The following is a 24957-nucleotide window of genomic DNA, read 5'->3' as shown; positions in this document are numbered from 1 at the left end:
CTTTGGAAAGTGGATTATAAAATTTGAGAATGATACTTCTTTCTAGAATAATTTAAGAATTTAAATATTAAGAATAGAAAAAATCGAGATGATTGATTAACTAATTAATTTAATAATAAAACCATTTTCTAATATAAAACATTTATTGTTTCATTCAAAAGAATATAAGACGATATACAAGCGAATATCATTTATAATCTGATAATTTAATTCGATGCTAAGTGGAAACAACCTTAAATATTTTAAGTAAAATTTAAGACTTTTACTTAATATTCTATCGACAATTATTCAATTTTGATCGCTTATAAATAAAAAAACGTTACATTGCCTGCGTTATTCGGGTTTTTGTAATTAAACATTTACGAAAAATCTCGAAATGGATTGAAAAATAACTCGCAATTTCCATAAAACTTTCTATTTCAAGATGGCGTCGGCAATACGAAATCGAACGAATTCGAATCGGTGGAACGTGCGATAAATGAGTCACACGTTACGTCATAAGTTCTACGTCAGAATATTAACTAATTGCAAATGTTATCTTTAAAATGCTAAAATAGTCCTCTTTTTTGTAAAATATCGCTAAGATATTTGTAATAATAAATAAAATTATAAAAATGCATTCCGTAACCTTACAGGTTACAGGCCGCAAATATAGGTTTAAAGCGTATCTAATTTAATCTATTTAATTTTTATATAAATCGAAAAATATTATGTTACCTACGTTACGCGAGTTTTCATTATTAAAATTTGTACGAAAAATGTTAAAATGGAGGGAAAAAGAACTCGCAATTTCCGGATAGCATAAATTTCCAAGATGGCGTCGGCAACAATACGAAATGGAACGAATTCGAAATTGTCGTTGCAATGCGTCACGCGTTACGTCACGAGTTTTACGTCATAGATGTAATATTTCGAGTATTTTCATTGCATTTTTTTTAAAGGAAAGTTTATTTTTAACAAATTCTTTTCTCTCGGATTTGGCAGAATATTTGTTAAATGTAAAACTTCGCTAAAAAGAAAATTTACTCAGATTACATTACAAGTGGTTGGGGTTTGATTGGAAACAATTGCTTCCACCATTGTAAGATCGGGAATTTACAACATATTTCATACAACTGAAAGTTTTAATTTATATTGCCACAATATTTTCTTAACTGTGAAAGAATGGGTAGCTGCACTTCCTTCTTGCGGATTGATTGTGTAATTTACATAATAAACAACAACCCAGCACATTCCTATTACCAAATGATCTGTCAGATTATCTATTGAGTTATGTTGAGCCTAATAACTAATTACATAACAAATCAGTTTGGCTAGAGATAGGTGGTTTAGCTGCTCTCATAATAAATTTAAAAGTTAGAATTAAATTAATTTTAAATTTAGAATATTCCGAAAATAAATAATTGCCCAGAATGGGACTCAAATCCACAATTCTTGATTTATTTATTAAAATATTGTTTTCTAATCCTTGGTGTTCTAAATAAAATGTCACGTCCGGGGGAAACCCACCCGTCGCCGGCCGTTTTCGGTTTTAATAACGACACTCTAGCTAATTAGGGTGGAAATCAATTATTTCTGAGTTATATTTTCTTTGTCTGGGATGTTTTTATAATTTTTATACAATTAATAGGTTTTATGGTTCATATTTAATAATAATTTAAAAGTCTATAGGCCTATATAAAAACTAGCAGATTAGCCCAGTGTAGGTCAGTTAAAACATCAACAGCAAACATTAAGGCCTCATTCACAACCAAGGATAAAGAGTTAGAGGTTGACCAATAAGCGTTTACGTGTTAAAAGTGAATGGTAATTGGTTAACCTCTAGCTGTAACTCTTGATCATTAGTCCATTCAAATGACTGAATTTAGCGCGTCGTGTTGTTACTAAAAGAGTTCGGGTTCGATTTTTTTCCAGAACCTAGGCTTCTCCGATAAACCTACGTTGAAAAAACAGCTAAAGAATCAAAATCTAATATACATGATGAAATATTTACTTAATACAACGTGTATATTCTGCGATATCATCTCTGGTTCCGTCCCTTGCCACAAGATTATATCATTTGGCTCCGATCAAACGCGATGGGTTAGTATTCACAGAAATAAAGGAATATAAAAAAATTAATTAAAATGTATAATAATAATATAAATAAATATATAAGCATCGATAAAACAACAAAAGTATTAGCTAAACAATTAACAGGATATATTTTTTTTTAATACAGTATTTGTAAAGAAAGTCAATTTCTACCGCCAGGTGTCGCCGAGATAATGCCGTGTATTTTGAAACGTGGTTGTAATTTGTTTTGCATTTGTTTATTAAATCTTTTAACAGTTTAATATTACTAACGCGTATTTATTTTATAATGGTAAGTTCTTCGTTTGGTCGAGTTCACAAAAATAAACTGTTTAATAGAAATTAATTTTTAAATAAATTATTCTCAATCATACTGAGATTGGTAGAAATTAATTTTAAATCAGTCATTCTTAATATGGGGCTCCCTGGGGCCATGGAAAATTGGAGGGCGCAGAGAGTTGAAACAACACATGAGCAATAGGCGATAGTCATAATTCAATCTAGTGGTGGTCACGCTACGGCTCGAGTCGTATGGGATTTTCTGCATTTTGGTGACCGCATTTGGGAGCAAATGGCATCTGCAACTTACCGTCTGAGATTATGGGGTTGATTTCCTCTTTTACATATATACATACATGTATAGGTTTGAACAAATTTAACATGCTTTGCCGGCTGATGAAAATAAAAAGAGAAAATTAAAATAGATATTACACTATTATAACATCTATATATTTTAAGTATATAAAAATACAGTAGCCTTGTTACATTGCTTATTCAGATATATTACTCATTTGGTTTGTATCCCTACATGTACAATATAATGAGGGGACTATTGCATTCTTATATAACAGGTGTGGCCAAACTTTTATCCCTTAGGGACTACTTTTTTGGTAAAATATAGTCTGCGGGCGACTATGAATATGGGCAAACAGTTTTAGGATTTTTATATGCACATGAGTTAACATTCATTTGCATTGTTCATCAGGATAATTACAAACAGTATGGGTACGTTGCATGGACAGTCTATTATTGTAAGAATAAATTATCGAATTAAGATTTTTAAACATTAATTTAAGTGAAAGCAAATTGTTCAACTTTAGCTTCATGGACTACTTTCAAAACATTTGTGGCCGCGGTCTACGTGTTGGCCATCCCTGTTATATAACATTATATAAGAAACTTTGCATTTAAAATTTTTACATGTCAAGTGCATAAAATTTATTGAAGACAGGCATTTTGTAAATATTAAATTACAGATTATTACAAAAACAATTCTACCATTTTAAATTTCTGTAATTATGTTAATTATTACCTGAGAAGTATACGTTGTTCACCAATTGATAGAGTAACTGTTCAAGTTTCGTTTAACATCTGCATTCAAATGTCTTTTTGTCTATCATCTCTAGGAAGTGCTGTAAATAATAATGGTAGCACTGCAACAGAGAAGGCATTCTGTGTCCTGCAGTCCACAAACTCAGAATTGGTCATCATTGTGCAACAAGAATGTTTGCCTTATATTGTGGATCATTTTGAAGTTGTTTGCAAATGACAATTTCAAAGTGATCCACCAAAATTGATTCTGACTTTGAGAACTGCAGGACACGAAACACTTTATTATAGAGTCGTCATTTTTGTTTTTAAAGCTTCCTAGAGGCAGCAGACAAAAAGATGTTCGTATGCAGATGGTAGTTGAAACTCAGACATTTACTCTGTAGATTGATATACATTGCATACTTCTCATTACATACGTTGATAATTAACATAGTTATAATTTAAAATAGTAGCATTGTTTTTGGAAGAGCCTGTATAATTAATATTGTGTTCTTAAGTTACCAAGTGGTCAAATTTTTAATTAACTTCTTAAAAGAAGTCCAGATTGAAGATTAATTTAGAAACTAAGAGTTGTGTTAATACTATGTTAATATTAAAAAAATTTTGCATACAGTAAATTTTATTATTATTATATAATGATTAACACAATATTTTTATCCTAACACTAATTATCTTTTTATCAAATATTTAAAATAATTTTACAGTCAGTTACTCTTCATACTGATGTTGGTAATATTAAAATTGAACTTTTCTGTGAGCAATGTCCTAAAGCTTGTGAGGTAAGCTTTTATAAATTTAAACTCAATATAAAATATTAGTTTAATTTGAATATATTTTATTTCAGAATTTTCTTGCATTGTGTGCTAGTGATTATTACAATGGTTGCTTATTTCATAGAAATCTGAAAGGTTTTATGGTTCAAACAGGAGATCCAACAGGTAAATTTTGACTTTCAGAAGATTTTTTATTCTAATACTGTTTTAAAATAATAATATACAATCATAACTTAATGTCTGATTTCTGTTACAACAAATGATGTTCTTTAGTAGTCATTGCAATTTTCAAATCCGATATCATAGAACAGTAGATTTGCTTATCAGCCATTCCTTGCACAGAAGGGTTCCAGATTATTGATCATTTAAGCTTAAATCTGTGTAAAGGAAATGAATGATGTAACCAATTGCTCTCGGGCACAGATTTTTTTTGGAGGCAGTCGAGTAAATACAGTAAGACCTTGCTTAATGTGGGAGATGTGTTCCTAGATGACAAAGCGCTAAGTGAAACAGCGTTAAACGAGGTCATTTTAACATAGAGTAAATAGGGATAGGGGAACATGTGACCAAAAATAAAAAAAAATTTTACTTTAATTTTAAGTTATTTTTATATTAATTTGTATAATAATATATAAATAAACATCTCCATTTAGAATTTAGCATTAAAATAGCCCGATTAATTTACGGCATTCGGTTGGTGTCTTAGTATAATAATATATGTTAAATAACATATAAACATATGCACACAGAAATGTATAATAATATATTAATTGATTAGTTCATTTTTTGTGACGAAGGTACTGACTTTTCTGAAAATCTTGTTTTTTTACAATAAAGTCATGAAGTTTCATTTGTCACTTTTTTCTCTCCTTAAGCAAATGTCAGTAGCAGAAGATTGCATCCAAAACACTTCGCTTTGCTTTTGCACTCCTTTTGCTTTTTGCACTCCTTTGCTTTGCACTCTAATCTAGATAATTCACTANATTTAGAACCGCTGGGAGAAAAAATCGGCCCGGAGCGGGACTCGAACCCACAACTCCTGCTTACCGTGCAGATGCGTTGCCAGTTACGCTATCTGGACCTCCGTTCCGATCTTCTCTTCCAGCGTATAACTATGTAACCATCGACGGTTATTACAATGCCGGCTGGGGACACATTCATTGCCCACGTCCTACTCCTATAAGGCACTCAACCGGCCATCGCAAGCCCCGGCAAGGCGTAATATATATAAATAAACATCTCCATTTAGAATTTAGCATTAAAATAGCCCGATTAATTTACGGCATTCGGTTGGTGTCTTAGTATAATAATATATGTTAAATAACATATAAACATATGCACACAGAAATGTATAATAATATATTAATTGATTAGTTCATTTTTTGTGACGAAGGTACTGACTTTTCTGAAAATCTTGTTTTTTTACAATAAAGTCATGAAGTTTCATTTGTCACTTTTTTCTCTCCTTAAGCAAATGTCAGTAGCAGAAGATTGCATCCAAAACACTTCGCTTTGCTTTTGCACTCCTTTTGCTTTTTGCACTCCTTTGCTTTGCACTCTAATCTAGATAATTCACTACAATTTGATCAACAATTTTGGTTATTGTTACCAAACTTTTTACTAAGGAAATCTGTAGAGAAATTTTTTGGGTTCTTCATTTTCAGAATCTCTGTTGTCCAGTTCTATATGGATTCCTTGTTCTGCCAGTTCTTGAAGTCATTGTTGGTAAGGCTCTTACCAGAAACCTGCAGTAACTCCCCAATATCCTGCTCGTCTACATCTCCTGCATTGATTAAGTTGACAATTTTGTCAACCTAACTATACAGTGATAGGTTCTTCTCGATGAGAATTCTTGGATACCTTCAGCCATAACTTCTTCCACACTCCGTTCATGCATTTATCAGTTAATTCTTGCCAAGCCAAGTCGCTATTTCCTAAGGCATCCATGATGTTATATTTTTTCCAAAATTGCACCAAACAAACATAGATTTAAGGGAAGTACAGCACTACGACAAATTGCCATCTTTTGCTGATTGGTTTGTGTTTGGGAATAATCGTATTATATACGAGTCAATGAAATACCACATTAATTTGAATCAGTGTAAATTCTGAGCATTTTTTAGGCATCAGGCAGACCGCGTTATATTGTATCAGCGTTAAGCGGGGTCTTACTGTACAGTACTATGGCTGCTGATAAATATTACTGTACACAGAAATGAAACTTTAAACAGGACTAACATTTTCACAGAAATGGAAGCATATAGGCACTAGGAGTAGGCTGGGTTATTGAGGATGAGACCTGATGTATACAGGATGGATCATCCCTTGAAAAATTCCTGGTTTTCCAATCTGTTCAGATTTGATCCTGGATCCCCAAATCATTAGGCTGCCACTTTACCTGCTTGGCTCCAGTTCAACTTTTCAGATGGATTGGAATGAGTTAAATTTTTCTCATAAGATATAATTGTAAAACTTCCTGATATTTGAATCATTTTCAGAAATACATTAGATTTGTGTAATAAGGTATTTTAAAATACAAAAAATGCAATAAATAGTCATTTGATAAGTTTGTAAAACAAATTTATTAGATTTTACTTTAAAATAAGATTAAAGTACTACTTTCAGGAAGATAAAAACATTTTCAGGCTGCTATTTTCAAATTACAGACCTATATATTCCCATCATTGTCCATCTGTCTGTTGTCTGTCCTTTGTTAGTCTGGAGAACAGAGTTACATGGATGAAAATCGAGACCAGATATGGAAAGCTTAGGAGCCAGAGGTTCCAATTAACTGTATATGAACTTTTTGTTTGGTCTGAAAGTCATGTGATTTCAATTAAAAATTTTCTCAAGAACAGAGTTAGATAGATGATCGGCATGACTTGATTGTTATCAGAAGTGATGTGCAGGGGCAAGACACCACAAAAATCCAGACTAGTGTGGAAAACTTAGGGGTTGGAGACCTGAATGAACTATGCATGAATGATTACAGTATTTATGTATTAAAACAATAATAATAAAATTAAGGAGTAGTAACTTATATAAACAGTATACAAAATTATAGAACAAATTACAATATGACAACTTATTAAATATTTAAGAGAGTAAATGAATGTATTCATAATAGTAATGTTGTTTCATTTTACTTAAAACTTCCTAAGTTTTTCAGCTTATTCATCATTTCCTTTATAATTTTATAACCTACATGCTTATTACATTACAAGCATATTGAATTTCACTTTCTGCATCATAAATATAAATATAAATATTGTCTGTTGATAACACCTACTCAGATAATTCCATATTTCTATATTTAAATATCTACTACTGTTATGAGCTTATTTAGTCTCATAACAAGATTAAAATATTTTCTAGCAATATAATATTTGTGTTTGATTTGAATGCATCTATTGAGAATTTCAATGTTTTATGTTTTCAGTTCACTTTGTATTCAATTCATAATAAAAGTTGAGTTTTTACATACAAAAAATAAAATACCAATTACATAGAGACAGCTAAAAGAATAGAGAAATCTATATTAATTGTTATAGTTTAATAGCTTTATTTTTATAGTTTAAATCTTTTAATTTCAGGTACAGGTAAAGGTGGAACAAGTATTTGGCAAACTAAGTTTGAAGATGAATTTAGAGATGAATTAAAGGTAAACTTTAGTTGCATTTGATTTAATATTTAATATAAAGGTTGATCACCAAATTCCTAATATCCCAGTTGTCGAGTCTTAGTGAAATTTTTATCATCTTTATAATTTTACTGGATTGAAATTTACTTAATTAATTAATTGTTGGAAATTTGTTGGTCAGCCTATATTTACTAGTTTATTAATAATAAAGTCAATGTTTTTTTTTTTAATATTAGCATAATACACGAGGCATGGTATCTATGGCAAATAATGGTCCTAATACGAATGGTTCACAATTTTTTATCACATACTCAAAACAGCCACATCTCGATATGAAATACACAGTATTTGGAAGGTTAGAATTCTGAAAATTATAATTATAATTAAGTAATAATTTCTCTTAAGTATTTAATTATTATGTTTTGGTCTAGAGTTATTGATGGACTAGAAGCATTGGATGAATTAGAAAAACTACCGGTCAATCCAAAAAACTACCGACCCCTGCACGAAACCCGTCTAAATAGTGTAACTATCCATGCAAATCCATTTGCTAAATAAATGTTTTCTAGCATTTAAAATACTTTTATCTTATTCATTTCAGTATGATTATTATATTTACATCCATATATAAAAATAAATTAATTAATATTAGAAAAAAAATGATTAAAAGTTCTATATTTTAATTTTAACAAGCATTTATTTATTTCTTAAAAATGCCTTGGTGACACCCAAATAATGTGTCATCTGTAGTTTGCTGGATAATTTAATTAATTTTTCTTATATAATATTAAGCCCTCAAAATTTTTTGAAGATGTTATTCATTACTTAAGAGTTGTGTATTTAGAATATACAAGAATAGATTAAACACAACAGTTATAGTGTTACAATCTCTACTTTTAAAATTTGTGCAATCCTATCTCTCTTCATAAACAAAGCAAACAAAACCAATTTTTAGCACAAAAATTATTAGAAGGCAAATATTTTCAGCCCTGTTAGATGGACATATTCAGGCTAACTGATCTTCTCAGCTCTTAAAACAAGAGGATTGCCGTCCATGTGTTAATAGGAGTGACATGAGAGAATGGGGGTTGTAAGATTAAAGATTTGTACATTCTTTCTCCCCTATATGGAAGTTGATCTACAATCTTTAATCTTACAACCCTCTTTCCCTCCTCCCTCTCTCTCTTACATCACCCCTATTAATACATGGATGGCAATCCCATTGTTTTAACAGCTGTGAAGGTCAGTTAGCCTTGATTATGCCTATTTAACATGGTTGAAAACATCCGCTTTCTCATAATTTTCATGCTGGAAATTGATTTTGTTTGCCGTTTATTAAGTATATGCAGTTTTGTGTTATTGATCATATCATCTCTTCTCATTTTTAACTGTAAAATTATTATGTATTTCTCCAAAAACAAAAATAACATTTGGAACTAACTATATTAAAAGAAATGCATTACACTGAATAGAAAAAAAAAACAATTTTGACTCTGATCTCAACAGATAGATTTAAATATACATTAGAAGTCTTCATAGCTAATGCTTTGAATTGAATAAAAATGATAAAAGTCTTCTCTATAAAGTTTTTTTTTTTATTTAACTCTGATCATTGAGAAAAACATCACCAACAATATCTTATCTTTAGATTCATTGTATGGTAGTGTGTCCTTTCGCTTTCTAACATATACATTAAACTCAACTGATATAAATATTTGATTGGATGAAGATTCAGTATATCTAATGATATTATGGACTATATTGTTGTAAAGTATATTCTACTCTTTTGTTCTACATTTGTTTCTGGAAACATTTTATAATGCAATAAATTTCATTATAGAACAATATAAAGATGTGTATGGAGTGACTTTTAACATATATAAAAAGTAATGGTTACTCCTGTTGAAATTTGTGTATTAATTAAAAGTTAAGACGTGTTCAAAAATTTTCAGAAAGACATATAAAATATTTAATGTTTTTAATTTGCACGATTAGTTTCATGCATTCATATGCTGGTGGTCATGGAATTATCACATAATAAGGAAAATTTATGCCTTTCTCATACTCTCCAGCAGTAACTGTTTAATTAACTTTAGTCAACATTCAGGTTAAGTTTATATGAAATTGAATATCTATACTGAGTTTGAAGTTTATCTCTCCAGAATTTGAGTTCTCCCAATTTAAACAATCACATTTTACATTTGAATAGAATTTTGTTGCATAGTATTCAATAGTGTACCCAAAATGAGTTTCTAGATTATCTGAAAGCCCTCGTACTGTAAGTTTCCACTGAATTAGACAATTACCTTCCTATCTAAATCTATTATGAAGGTTAACAACAATAATTTTTAAAACATGGTTATAGTTTGATTTACAAAGCATAGCTTTTGATTTTTCTCTCTCCCCATCCTAAGAAACCTTCTTTCCAGGCCCACAATGGAGCCTGAGATATCTAGAATGTACCACCCACAAAAAATTCCTCATATTCTGCACTCAGATTTGATCCAGGATCCTCCAAAGAGGCAGGCTGGTCATTACTGTTTTGGCCATCTAGCCTGTAAAAAATACATATGTAATCCATTAAAAAATAATGAATTTTCCTCTCTGTGTTTAGTATATTGCTTTTTTAATAATTTTTTCATCAGTAAAAATGAAACTGAAAATGTAATTTAATTTATTTAATCTTTACTACTACATATTTAACTATTACAGAGCATTCCTTTATTTTAAAATATAAAAAGTATTTACAAACAAAAATATATTTACATCAAATTAAATCAATGTAATAATGCATAACTGATTTTTGCTCATGATGAATCTTCATCCTGATTTTCCTCTTGCATTTTTTCGTGTGTTTCCTCTTGCATTTTTTCTTGTGTTTCCTCTTGCATTTCTTCTTGTGTTTCCTCTTGCATTTCTTCTTGTGTTTCCTCTTGCATTTCTTCTTGTGTTTCCTCTTGTATTTTTTCTTGTGTTTCCTCTGTCATATTTGAGACTTCATTAACAATGCTAGTCTGTCCTAATGCACTCTTCTGTGCTCGAATTTCAGCTGTCATTAGTTCGATTTTCTGTTGATAAAACTCATAAATAAATCTCACCATCTGCGGCATGTCTTTTATAACCAGCGGATCTCCAAGAGGAACGGACTCGTCACTCCGGGCAGTCGGATAATTTTCATAAGGCGCAAGGTGCAATTCAAGAGGCCGTTTCATTAACAAGTTAAATGTTGGAGTTAATTCGAAACAATTCTGAAACAGAGCAACCCTGGCAAAAATATACAAACCCAGTCTGGCTCGAGACATCGCTACCACCAAACGCCTCACGTCGCGAAGATGACCGACAGCTTTAGTTCTCACCAAGGATAACAGAATGTAATCGTTTTGTTGACCTTGATATTTATCAACTGTGGTTATTCTACGAGGTCTTCCAATTAAGTAATTATTTGCTGCACGCTGATTGATTACGTCTCTTATTAAATGTTTCTGTCCATTGTAAGTTGTAAGAATAGTTATCTTATCTGCTGGATAACCAAGAAGACGCATATACATGAAGACTGCAACTACATATTCTGCTTCTGCAAGATTCTGTACGGGAAAGAAAATTATTACAAATTTACACTTCAGTACATATATAACAGTAATCTAAACTTTGTTAATCAATGTTTTATTGTTTTCTTTTGTACATGCAAATAACTTAAAAACAACCTCATATAATACAGGGGTTGGACAAAAATATGGAAACACCAAAAAGAAACCTATTACTAAGCCCTAATATGGTGTAGGAAAACCGTTGGCATTCAAAACAGCTTGCAGTCTTCTCGGAATGGATAAATACAGGTCCTGTATGGTTTTCAAGAGAATCTTGTACATTCCTCCTGCAAAATAGTGGCAAGTTCAGGTAACGATGATGGAGGTGGATAGTGATCACACACCCGTCTCTCCAAAGTAGACCACAAAGGCTCAATAATATTGATGTCTGGTGACTGTGGTGGCCAGAGGAGATGTGACAAATCACCCTCGTGCTCACAAAACCAGTGTTGGACAATATGAACTGTGAACAGGTGCCCTGTTGTCTTGGAAGACAGCATCACCATTGTACCATGGGATGGACACAATTGCCCAAAATGGTTACATAATCTTTGGCAGTAATGTGACCATGCAGAATAATCATGGGGCCCCTGGAATACCATGATATGACTCCCCAAATCATCACAGAACCCCCACCATGTTTCACTCTTGGCAGCAAGCAGTCTGCATCGTAGGCTTGGGACCGTGTTCACCAGACATAAATTCGGTCACAGGTTGGAAACAGTGTAAAACAAGACTCACCTGACCAAATGACTCTTTTCCATTGGCTCCATAGTCCAGGTTTTATGGCTTCGGCACCACATTTTCCTCTTATGGACATTTTCATCACTGATTAATGGTTTTGGAATTGCAGCTTGCCCTGAAAGTCCCTGCTTATGGAGCTCCCTTCAAACTGTTTTGGTGCTGACAGAGCTTGTGAGTTCCATATTCAGTTCGGCAGTGACTTTTGCAAGCTATAGTCTTCTTATTTTTTGTCACAATCCTCTTCAATGACCGCCTGTCACGATCACTCAACACACACTTTCGTCCATGTTGTGATTTAGCGGATGATGTTTTTCCGCTTGTTCTGTATGCAGTATAAATCTTCGTTACGGTGTCTCTTGACAAACCAAACACTTCGGCCACCTTGGTTACGGAAGCACTCACCATACCAGCACCAACAATTTACCCACGTTCGAATTTGCTTAGCTCTGACATTGTGTACTCCCACCTACACAGAACATAGTTCTAACTATGACTGACACGTGCAACGTATTGAGGAGATTGCATAGGTGTCATTAGTAGTCAAATACAACAGTGCAACCTAGAGGCTTGGCTAGAATCAACATTTACGTTCAACTATGCATTTCATGAGGAGTTTCCATATTTTTGTCCAACCCCTGTATTTAATGTATGTGTCTCACAAATATAAATGTTTTTGGTCTGTTCACAGGTCCTCTTCTCTGGTGATTTCAAGCCAGATGCCTTACACCATGAAGATGACCAATGGCTTTAATTCTCGCCAAGGATATCAAAATTTTCGCTTAGTATAACCCTACTTAAAAATATAAATGGAATATGCAAAAAGTACTGAGTCTACAGTTCTTTTATAGGTCTGATTAATTGATTTCAATTAAAAAGTTTCTTGAGAACAGTTAGATACATGAAAATCAAGATCAGATGCAGAAATCTTATTTTTAAATTAAAATATGATTAAAAACTGCAGTCTGGCATTGTGACAATGTCACAATAAGTAATTGTTTGTTTTCATTATTTACAAATAAAGACATGTATATAGGAACACCAAATTAACATTAATAAAGGTCACACCAATAAAAAACTTCAGAATATATTTTAGAAGATGAATATACTCCACATTGGAAATGAAACCATAAAACATGAGCTGGTTAATGGAATTTTATTATATTTAACTGATTGATATTTTGTAAATTTTCTCAAAATAAAATGAATACTTTTCCACTTACATAGCAATTGCTATGTAAGTGCAAAAGTACAGAGCTCACATTGTATTACTACTTCGTGATAATACAAAAATGCATGTTGCCATGCCATTCAAATGAGCTTACTACTAAACAATTCTAGCAGAAAATATTTCATCGCTTATTCCACATCCTCTGTCTTATGCCTTTTGTCTGTTTCTGCACTTGATAACATTTTTAGCAGGCAATGATTTAACATTAACAAAGACAAAACAGTCATACAAGATTAGAGTTAAGAATCTGACAGTAGATTTTTTTGATAAGGGAATAAAAGAGCTTGTACAATGATTTGTAATGTTCTCAATGTTGATTGTGATGATAAGCACATTCATTTTGTCAGAATAATGTACATGCATATGTCAAACATCTGTAAAAGTGTTCACTGTTCAGACAGAATTAATGTGCTTTATGTAGAAAAGTAGGTAGATGCCTATGTGTTATCGAGAATAAAACAATATCCAAATATTTTCCTTGTATTTTATGGTCAAGCAGAATTTTCTCTCTGAACACCTATCATATGTAACCCCATTAATGCAAACAATCCCATACAATAATTTGAGCTTAACAAGAGTGCACTATACATTAAATGTAATTTAACTATAATTACAGAAGTTATCCTAAAACATTTTATCATTAAATTATCATTTACCTGATAAAAATATGGATTTGGTTCAGATTCACCAATCCCATTGAAATCTTCAACATTAACTAACTGATAATCAAAATGGAATCCTGCATTTGCAATTCTATATTCTGTCCAACTAAGTACATGTGGAAGATTACCAAGATTGTTATATCTCCAGTTATAAAGATTGCATATACTGGGGCGTGATCTTCCTTGTGCATCAAGTTCTACAGTTGGTACACCAAGACGAACAAATCTCGTAAACAAAGATTGTTCCATGTTACTATACTTCTGAAAAGCCATGTTTTTTATAACAGGAGGTAACTGATGATGATCTCCGATCATTATCCATCGTTTTAAACGGTTGTAATGATTTTCAGGATTTTGTAACAACAAAGGTATGAAAGTTTCGATCTCGAGAATCTGAGCAGATTCTTCCATTAAAATATTATCGTATTTAAAACCAAGTTCTACTAGTTCTTGTCGTTTTAATGCAGCATGAGTACAAGTCATAGCGATTATTTTAGCTTCTTTTACTAGTAAATATCTAGATCGGTCGAGACCACTTCTTAATAATTCAAATGCACGAAACTCTTCCAGTTGCGTAAATATTTTTTTAATATACCGAAAACAGCCTTCGGCAATTCCAAAATCTTTCTCGTAAGATTCTCCCGTAAAAAGTGGCTGAGGTGCATTTTCAAAAAAATTCGTAAATGGAAATAATTCACTAACTTCTTGCAGCGATACCTTTTTACCGTGTCTAGGTTTCACTTTACTTAAATATTCTTCCCAGCGAGAGAGAATGTGATAAAGGAAAAAATATCCTGCCGTTTCGCAAGTATGAGCGACATCTCCTGGTGCACCCAAACTCTTTTGTAACCTATCTACTTCGTTTAAGAGATCCAAACGTTTTGCTAATACAAAATTTACTCGCCCATATCTGCTGAAATCTTTTTCTGTTTCTAAAGCCTCTTCGCCATGTCCAAGTCGAAGTAAATGTCTTTCATCCACATCCAAAGCCATAATTTTTTCAAAAAGCTGATTCAAAGCTTGATTAGAATGTGTTACAATTAAGGTCCTTTGTTCTGGAAAGTTGTGATAAAGATTTGAAATTATTTGTACCGCCACATCTGTTTTACCTGTACCTGGAGGACCAACAACCATAGTAAGACCAGGCTGCATACCTGCACGAATAGCTTCTACTTGAGTTGGTGTGAAACGTACTGTATTTTTCTTTGGTTGTTCATATGGATATGGGCCTCTGCTTGGTAAGATATGAGGAATAATGCAAATTTTTGGCTTTTCTTCTTTGGTTGTTTCCTCCTCATCACTTTTATGCTTTTTATCGGCACCACAAAATGATATTTTAAATGGTGGTACTAATTTAGTTGGATCATTTACCTTAACATCTATTTGGTGATTTGGAAAACAGTCTCTTAAGTGATCCATGTCCAGAAAGGTATCATTAAAATCTAAAGTCTGAATTAAATTATCCATATTTGAATAATGTGCAGCATCAGGATCTCCATATCCTAAAATAATGTCATGAAGCCATTCTGGAACGACACATTCTGTATTCATTAAATCACGTATTGTCTGCAAAACTGCTTTAAAATTATTTTCTTTCGGTTTTCTTCTCATAATAATGTTAAATGTTTCATAAACATCTTCTTTTCCTTGAACATTTTTGTCCATATCCAATCTATACTGATTACAATCTAGCCAAACTCTGAATGTTCTAGTATCACCAGGAAGATTTGGTTTTGGTTCTGGTCCTTCCTCTATCACTCTACCATTTATATCCAACATACCTTCGATCTCACAACCCCGAACGCATGTAAGTCCAACTTGGGGAATAAACGGCTCTTTGTAATTATAAGGTGTACCAGGAGGATTTGGTGGAACAACGGTGATTAAAAAACAAACATCATGCTTTCTCAACGCTTCCCATTCATCTTTGATTTCTTGTCGAACATTTAAATTTACGGTGACATCTGCTCTTACTCTAGATGGTTGTTTTTCTCCAATGTTAGGTTTACCAACTTCAATAATTGCAAAATTTACAATAGGTTGAGCCATTCTTGCCCATCCACCAAACATAAAACCTCCTTCTTCAGTTTTCCAAGGTTTCAATCTACTAACTGAATCTTCAATATCTTGCCGAATTTCGTATGTTGATTCTAAGCGAAAAAGATGAAAATTTCTCAAAAGATAATCGTGCAAAGTTAAAAACTGAAGATTTAATTTTGGTAGTGCCAGGCATCCTTCACCAGAAAAATATTCTGAAGGAACGACATTTTCGTCCCATATAATTGTTTCAGTTGGATATAAAGGCATTTCATTAAGAGCTTCCAACTGTGAAGTCTTCCTTTCGTGTCTAGATATTAATACTTCGTGTAAGAATTCTTCATCATAATTATTTTCTGTCTGTGGTGAAGGCAATAATTTTAAATAAGCAGCAATTTCTTGCACCCTTTTTTTATCCAAAAGTGAAAAATGCTTTTTCAAAGCACTCCGGCTGTCAATACTAGCAACATTTGCTAGTGCAAATTGTTTTAATTCAGGAAAATCTTTAAAAACTGCTCTCTGAAGTGCAGTTATCCTGTCGTAATGAATCTGCAATGTATTTCTTTCTGTTAATGCTTCGCCAGTATGATCATTTATTTCAAATCGCGTATAAAATTGTAGCATCTCCAACAGTTGGCTGAAAAGTCGTCCTTCCTCCCTTTTAACGATATTAGATAATCTGCATTTTACCACCAGATGACTGTCGTCTAAAAGAACATTAAAGAACCGACGAGTCGGCAAAAGAGCTTCGAGATCAATCATCAGTTCCAGAAATCTTTCGCAATAATGAATTTTTTCCCAAACATCTTTTCCCAGTGTCGGAACTTCCTCTTTGCTTGGTATAGAATCTAAATAACCGCAGAAGTTTTTAATCAAATTCGAAAGAAATCTTCTTTCGAAATTGACTTTTTCGAGAGCGGCTTCGTCCAATTTCGAATCGTTCTTCTTGATGACAGTCCAGAATTTTTTAAATTTCGGAAAAGATCTGAACTCATGCTCTCTCCTCTCGGGAAGTAAACATATCCACATGGAGAGGGACACCAGCCGCTGTATCTGTTCTCTGATGAGGTTAACTTCAACGCTGTTGAAGCAATGAATAAGAAATATAACCAAGATCATCCTCTCTTTTAAAGACACTTCGGTGTCGTCACTTAATGCTCGCTCCATTACTTGTCTGAAAAATGCAGGAAAATGCTCCGGCTTCTTCTGAAAGGTAGACCAAGCCGGGACCCTCTCTCGAAATTTCTCATTTACCATAATAACTATAGACATCATGTGAAGGTGTGATGCTTTCTCTGGATTGTAATTTGGCCACAGATAATTTTCTAAATACTGGCTGAACTCTAAGAGCATGATCCTTTTTATGGCATAGCCAGATCCTAATATTTCTTGTATATAAATATCATCTACTACGTTCGAGTCGTACTCTGACCATGTCGAAGCACTGTGCGGGGCCCAGTACTGATCAGCTAATTTAGTAATCGGATCAGTACTTATCTGCTCAACTGTTAACGCTAAATCTTTGGTTGACATCTTTATTCACAACACGCTTCAAACCACGCTACATCTACGTGTGACAGTGTTGCCAGCCATTTCGAAAATTCGTTTCATTTAAAAATAATAAATTAAAAATAAAAAAATATCAGATAATAAATATTTTAAAATAGTATTTAATGTAAAGTTAAACGTGCAGTAGAATTTTAGTTTCTTCGAAATTCTGTCGGAATTACTATTACGAGAATTCACGCCTTTTATTAAGAAAATGGCTTATTTCGTAATTTTTTATCATCGTTTCAACAGAAGTTTCCTGTCTACGATAGCAAATTTTAACGATAAGAAATAATTGATAATATTTTAAATTAAATACTTCATTAGAATTTCTTTTTAATATTCATGAAAAGTCGCGTTGAATTGTTCGTTTGTATTCGAGAAAATTGTGAATTTCTTTTATCAATCACTTAAAATAGTATTAATGGTGATTATTAATTAATAAATCAAGCATCTTATAAAAGTATTTTTTTTATTAAAGGGTAATTAAATGAGATATTATCGAAGACATAATATACGGCAGGAATAAAATTGCAAACCTTTGCAGGAAAACCAAATAAAGATTTACAGATAACATTTAATTGAATACAATTACGAACATTATTTATATTTCAGTGATTTCCTTTCAAATTTAGTATTTTATTCTCGTTAAAATTATCATTCGTGGAACCTAGGTGAATGTCACCCATGATCATCATCTGATTCTGCTCGCGGCCGGATGGCCGAGCGGTGAAGGTGGCAGCCTACCGCTCTGGGGGCCCGGGTTCGAATCCGAACGGGTCGAAAAAATCCCCAGGAATATTTCGGGGGGTGGTCCGTTCGGATATGTCGGACCCCGTCCCTCACCACCCGGCAGCCCCATTGTGGGCTTGGCCGAACCCATAATGGGCTTGCAAAAAGAGGCCCTCTTAGTGCCCACAGGGCGGAAAGAGTTTAAAAAAATTAATTCTGCTCCTCGTATATGATATTTACACCTTACGAGACAGGATTCAGGATTCATTGTGCATAAGACGGTAAATGAACTGGTAAAAGTCTTTAGTAAGTTATGTAGATGAGTACTCTATATCGGGTTTTTCTTTTACTCTTTCTACCCTGTGGGCACTAAGAGGTCTTGTTTTAGCGAACCCGTGTATAGGTTGAACCATGCTCATAGTGGGACGGTCGTGTGTCAGTTCAGATATGTCGGTTCACAATTGATCTAACATGTGTGAACGGCCTCCCAAAAATTTCTGAGGTTTTTCGATCTGTTTGAATTCGGTCCCTGTCTCCAGAACGGTAGGCTTCAGCCTCAATCTCTCGGATATCCAGTCGCTTCTTACGTCTTGCTGTGTGTTATCATATTTAATTTCTATCTTATTGCAGTTTCTCAAACTGGATCGTTTATCGTATGGGTCAGTTTATAGGTTTAACAGTGGCGTAGCGTGGGTATCAGCCGCCCGGGGCGGAGGAAAATTTCGCCGCCCCCTTATTTAGGTATCTCAATTTAAAAGACTAAAATTCAGTTTCGTCACAGAATAAGTAATGAAAAATTCCGTGCTCATTTCAATCGGTCCGAATCGTAGGTGCGACAAAAATATGAAATGAAATGGTTCAAATTTTTACAAGATATTATTTATTGTGAAATTTTGCCGCTCCCTAAAAGTGCCGCCCGCGCTACACTACGCGACTGAGGTTTAACGCTAAACCAGAATTTTAGAACTGGAAATCTTGACGTCGTCTTATATGCCGATATTACATACGGCTATAATTTTTTACAGTGGTTTTAGTTCTAGTTTACAATCAAATAAATCGCTCTGTGGACAGTAACAGGGCTTTTTTTTTCTTTTTTTTTATGTGTTCGAACCATAATGGGCTTGCTAAAAGAGGCCCTCACTACTTATTTTTTTAGCAGAGGACGGGAGCTGACATATCCGAACCGAATCCAAGTGGCCGGCCCGTTGTCGAGCCTAGCCACATGGAGTTTTTCGTGTTTTCCTTCACGCTAGTAACACCTAAATAGGAGCCAGACCATAGAAAGCCCTCCCCGGAAGCATCCCCTTCTCGGCAATCGCCCACGTATTGCATTTCCGTACACAATCAATCCAATCTGAACCGAACGAATCCCCGAAAAATTCCTGGGATTGTTTCTACTCGTTTGGATTCAATATTATTCTTCTTTTTTTTTTTAACTCTTTCTGCCCTGTGGGTACCGAGAAGCCTCTCTTTTGCAAGCCCAATATGGGTTCGGCCAGGCCCACAATGGAGCGGCGGGTGGTGAAGAACGGGGCTCGGCCATCCTGCCTATAAAATATACTGTTAAATTTTAAACACGAATTTACGATACTTTCTATAAATTACTTTTCCTAACAAAATATTTCATTTATGTTTTATCAACTACCGGTATCTTGTACCGTACATAACGTTGGATACTATAAATGAAATACGCCATCTACAATTAGAATTACATAAGGAAAATAACCAATTATCTTTCAACAATTATATTACGACAAACGAATATAGCCAATCAGCGACGACGTGTAGATAATAACTCGCGCGAAGTTTCAATTACCCATACGTCATTTCCGTCCGGGCGCGAGAACTCAATTGTCTATAGTTGTTCGTAAGAAAAATTTTATTGTATAAAATGAGGATTATACCTTATTTGTATGATCTACAGACTGGCAGCAGAAATAAAGGTAGGATTACATAAGCTTCGAATCTATCCGGAATAATAATAATGTACAGTACTGTGTTTATTTTTAATGTAAACCAACAAACGAGTAAATGAGATTAGTAGTGGTTACTTTTAGTCAAATCTCTGTATATTTATATATGAACCAATTACCTAAAGGTGGCCTCTACTGTAGTTTGAATTGAATAAGAATTCGAATTTCGATTAATCACGTAAGCTTATTCAAATAAATATTTGAGATGTAAACGGCTTTGTAGATACACGTGTTCGTGTGTTTACGTTTGTATACTCACATCTATATATATATATATATGTACTGTACAATATATACTTGTATATACAGTATATATAGACCCTTTTATATATGTAAACAATGTGAATGAAACCAATTTCCAGTACAGAATTATAAGAAAGCAAACGTTTTTGACCATGTTAAATGGGCATCTTCAGGCTAACTGTCCTTTGAAACTGTTTATTTATTTATTTAATATTACAAAGGAAATCATGTATATACGGACATATTATAACAAAAAAGACACATTACAATCATCGATATCAATTCCAGTACAAAATACAATATTAATAACGGTACAACATGTAATAATTAGCCTGTTAAAAAAAATAATACAATACAGTATTAATAACAATAGCAAGTAAAACCGGCAATAATAATAATTATAATAAAAAAAAGTAATAAAAATATACACAAAAACTGGCAGCGACTAGTCAACGCAAACAAAATATCTTAAACTAAACAAATTAGTTTTCATTAGCCGTTATCTAGTAATAAAATTATAAATAGTCATATTTATTATAATTGCATAACAATTGCTTATATGATTGAACTGATAATCTAAACCAAAACACTTTTCATTTAGTAACTGAATGTAAGACTCTAAAGATGTCAGAGCCTTACATTCAGTTACTAAATGAAAAGTATCAAAATTAACACTAGAGTAACAGCAACTGTTAAAATGAGGGGATTGGAATTTGTGTGTTTTAACGGCTGTGAAGGTCAGATAGCCTGAAGATATCTGTTTAACACCATTGAAAAACATTTACTTTCTTATAATTCTGTGTTGGAAATTGGTTTTGTTTGCCTTGTTAATTCTTGTTTATTAAGTATATGCAGTTTTCCATTTTTGATTATATATATATTTTTTCCAAAAAGAATGCTACCATTATAAATTATAATTATGATCTGAGAACATTGTGATGTATGTTAAAACTTTGGAAATTATCCAAGTTTCACATTTGTCTGTTACAATTTCTTGATGCGTGTACCTTATGTTGCATGACACACAGATTGAAACTCAAATTCTTCCTAAGCTTGCTATGCCATATCTGTTGTTGCCAAAATTTCAATCTGTTGTTTAAAAATTATCATCAGAAGGTATATCCCATGGCAGCCACGATTCTATAGCCCCTGCAGATTATTTGTGTTGTATAATGATGACAAGTGATTCTGACTATTCAAACTGCAGAACACAAAATGCCTTTTCTGAGGCAAAATCTGTGTTTTTGTTTATGGTGCTTCCTATAGATAGTAGATGACAAGATGTTTGAATGTGGATGGAGATAAAATTCGGATAGTTACTCTGTCAATTGGTGTATTTTGCATACGTCTTGGATAATAATTAACATAATGATAGTAATTAAAATGGTAGCATTCTTTTTGGAAGATCCTATATATATATATACATATGTACTATTCAATAATTACCTGAAGTATCTTCTACCTATTTTGTATTTCAATGCAGCAAAGTATGAAGTAGTTACATGAAAACAATTGATATAATGACCTTATTGCTGATTTAAAAAAGAAACAAATAATTCGAAAAATGGTCAAATTAGGTATATATAATGGTCATTATAACAACAATGTAAATTTCAAGAAAAAATTTATATAGGTAAAATTGGTATAAAAAAAATAGCAGATGTAACCTTGCAGAAAAAATTGCCATTGGATTTTGTACAGGAAATATTTTGAGGAAAAATTTAAGAAATATTTAATAGATGGTTTATAATTGCCTTCTATATAATTTAAAAAGTTTAGGGAAAATTCTGTGATATGTAATTCAAGTAAATTCAAAGTTTTAAAATGAAAGTTTATAAATATTATTTTGTTTTCCATGGATTTTATTTTAAATGTTTTTGAGGCCAAATCTCATCTTTGGTTCATTAAAATAAGTTTTTAAATCTCTGGTGAGTCTGGCATTCTAATGCTTTGGAAGATGTCATTTTTAATTTTTGGTTATGTTCTAAATGTTGGATATCTTTAAAGGATATTTTTAGACTTAAATTTATTGTAAGGAATTATGATGATGATGAGAATGATTCAAATTCTTAAATGTAACCGAAATATCAAGAGAGTTTTCAATAATATTCAACCTTTTTCTTGAATAATTCTTCAGTTCTTTTATACAATTTACAGTAAAAATGAAAAAATATTATTTAATAAAAAATTATACTGTTGTAAAACAAAGAAAACTGCTATTATACTTCAAAAATTATGTATTAATGAAATAAATAGATAAAAAAAAAAGATTTTGAGAAAATTATGTGAATCCCCAAAATATAAAGCCTAGTCTCTAGGTCAATACAAGTATTTCAATATTTTTTGTATGCAGATTTTTGCAGTACCATCTTTAATAAGAGATAGAATACATATCAAGTATGAAATACCAACAACCTAAACTACTTTGAGCAATCAATGATTAAAATCATTAAAGCTTTGTGTAAGACTAGTAATTACATACTGTATGCAGTTGATTAGACCCACATGCTTAAACAAATCTACATCCCAATTGCATTTAAAAAATAAACCCACAATACTTGAATAACTCCATATGTGGGTTTATTTGAATTAGATTTTCTAAGCAATAGCCTACTGTGAGCAACCTATTCAAAATTATAATTGTGTAAATTATTGCATCACATTTCTTGGTTTTTATTTAATGACTCTTGTAGCCATTCACACTAACACATACCAAATAAATCTACAGATTCAAATAGCTCTACAAGCTTAAATAAACACATATCCCAAACAGATTTTTTTAAAAATAGAGACACTAGGTCTGTTTGAATGTGTATCAGCTATGTGCTAATACTGGCAGTGTGAAAAGATAGCTTTATGCTTATTGAAGATACAATCAAATTCTGATTACAAGAAGCAAAGTTTTTATAAGTGTATTTTAACTTAAATAATATAGGTCTTGCTAATTCTGATAAAATTAAATGACATAACATTATCTGTGATTACAATAAGTAGATATACTATAATTTTCTGAGAGTCATTATGTATAGAGAAAGAGTTACTGAAAATATATTAACTTTCACGATGCATTAATGAAAGCATGGATTTATTCACATTAAAATGAATGGAGAGAACTACAGGAGATGTGTGTGTCTGTGCTTTTGGTTGTTTTGGAAAAATTGTATGATAGATGAATGTGCCTCTGGCATGCACTCAGGATTTTTCACATTTTCTAAAGAATGCAGGGTCCTAAAACTGTAATGAAAAGTCTTGAATTATGAGTCTCAGAAATATTATCATCAGATTTATATTAATAAACTGATTATAATGGAAACTAATATCCATTAATAGTAGTTTCCATTATAATCACATTATTATTTTCTTTTCATTTAAGTAGAGTTTATCATTAGCTCTCTGAAGCAGATTAAACAATTAAATAAAGTAAAATTTGTAAACATTTTTTATTTCTTTTAATTACACCAATTAAATATTTGATTCGACAATTTGGAGTTAATAAATTCTGAATTCAGTTTTATTAATATAACTTAATACAAAAATTTTATTAAATATTCTTTCTCTATTTGAATGTAAGTTGTTTACAAAAGAATTTTGAGAAATCTATATATATTGGTGATTTTTAAACATTCTGGAGTAGATATTTATAGCCGACTGGCAGACTTTACCCTTGTTTACTTCACTTGTTTGACCAATGTTTTGCCCAATTATTCCCAATATAGACTATTCATAACAAAAACTTCATAACAATTTTGTTATATAATACGTTAAAGGTGGGAAATTTATATCAGAAAACATGGATGTTCATTACTGTTTTCACTTTGCATCTGTAGAGCCCACCCACCACATGTATCACATATGTTTGTAGGAGTACTCGTCAAAGGATTAAATCATTGTGTTTCTTTTTCATTGTTACATGATCATATTAACTTAGAAGTAACATTAATTTTGCATTATGATTCTTATTTATGTGTTATTGTAATAAATGCATTTTTCTTATTTAATTTTTTTCTATAATTTTCATTCTATTAATTTGATTTATTTCAAATATTTTGTATTGTTTAGAATCCATCAACTTGAATTTTTTACTCAAAAGATTGACCTGTGAACCCGATGACATGTTTGTTTTAGATGGAGAGGTACGTCTATTTAATTATTTCAAATATAAAATAGTAATAATTGAAGTAAAATAATGACAATTTTTATTTTAGGAATATGATGTTCCTCCATTTGCTGCAAAATTCTGTTCAGGTAAAATTTAAATTTAATTATTATTTATTATGATGATAAAAAGATCTATTACTTACTCTGGTATTTATTAGTTTAATACACTGGTTTAGATAATATTTAATAATACATAGTCACATAAGATGGGACTAAGAATATAGCAA

At 32.1% G+C, this 24957-nt stretch overlaps 3 protein-coding genes across 3 annotated transcripts in view; 2 read left to right on the top strand and 1 right to left on the bottom strand.

Annotated features, from left to right (window-relative positions):
- Positions 1-2254: 2254 nt before the first annotated feature.
- LOC111618908 (peptidyl-prolyl cis-trans isomerase-like 3) lies at positions 2255-8396 on the top strand. The gene is made up of 6 exons (XM_023360534.1): positions 2255-2365; positions 4110-4184; positions 4250-4343; positions 7772-7839; positions 8055-8173; positions 8250-8396. The coding sequence occupies exons 1-6, from the start codon at positions 2363-2365 to the stop codon at positions 8374-8376; spliced, it is 486 nt and encodes a 161-aa protein (XP_023216302.1). The 5' UTR covers positions 2255-2362; the 3' UTR covers positions 8377-8396.
- A 1943-nt stretch (positions 8397-10339) lies between these two features.
- On the bottom strand, positions 10340-17642 carry LOC111618907 (intron-binding protein aquarius-like). Its single transcript, XM_023360532.1, has 2 exons — positions 14034-17642; positions 10340-11402 (listed from the first exon to the last, which is right to left on the bottom strand). The coding sequence occupies exons 1-2, from the start codon at positions 17607-17609 to the stop codon at positions 10626-10628; spliced, it is 4353 nt and encodes a 1450-aa protein (XP_023216300.1). The 5' UTR covers positions 17610-17642; the 3' UTR covers positions 10340-10625.
- Positions 17643-20100: 2458 nt separating this feature from the next.
- Positions 20101-24957, top strand: part of LOC111618888 (denticleless protein homolog) — a 29353-nt gene continuing 24496 nt past the window's right edge. Inside the window, exons 1-3 of the mRNA XM_023360512.1 lie at positions 20101-20299; positions 24632-24705; positions 24778-24817. Of these exons, the coding sequence (XP_023216280.1) occupies positions 20248-20299; positions 24632-24705; positions 24778-24817 (166 nt within the window). The 5' untranslated portion in view covers positions 20101-20247. The remainder of the gene's footprint in view (positions 20300-24631; positions 24706-24777; positions 24818-24957) is intronic.

The sequence above is a fragment of the Centruroides sculpturatus genome, unplaced genomic scaffold, assembly GCF_000671375.1.
Source record: "Centruroides sculpturatus isolate CEXI.00-Female unplaced genomic scaffold, Cexi_2.0 scaffold58, whole genome shotgun sequence".
Lineage (NCBI taxonomy): Eukaryota > Metazoa > Arthropoda > Arachnida > Scorpiones > Buthidae > Centruroides > Centruroides sculpturatus.
This window is presented reverse-complemented; position numbering and strand designations above follow the sequence as displayed.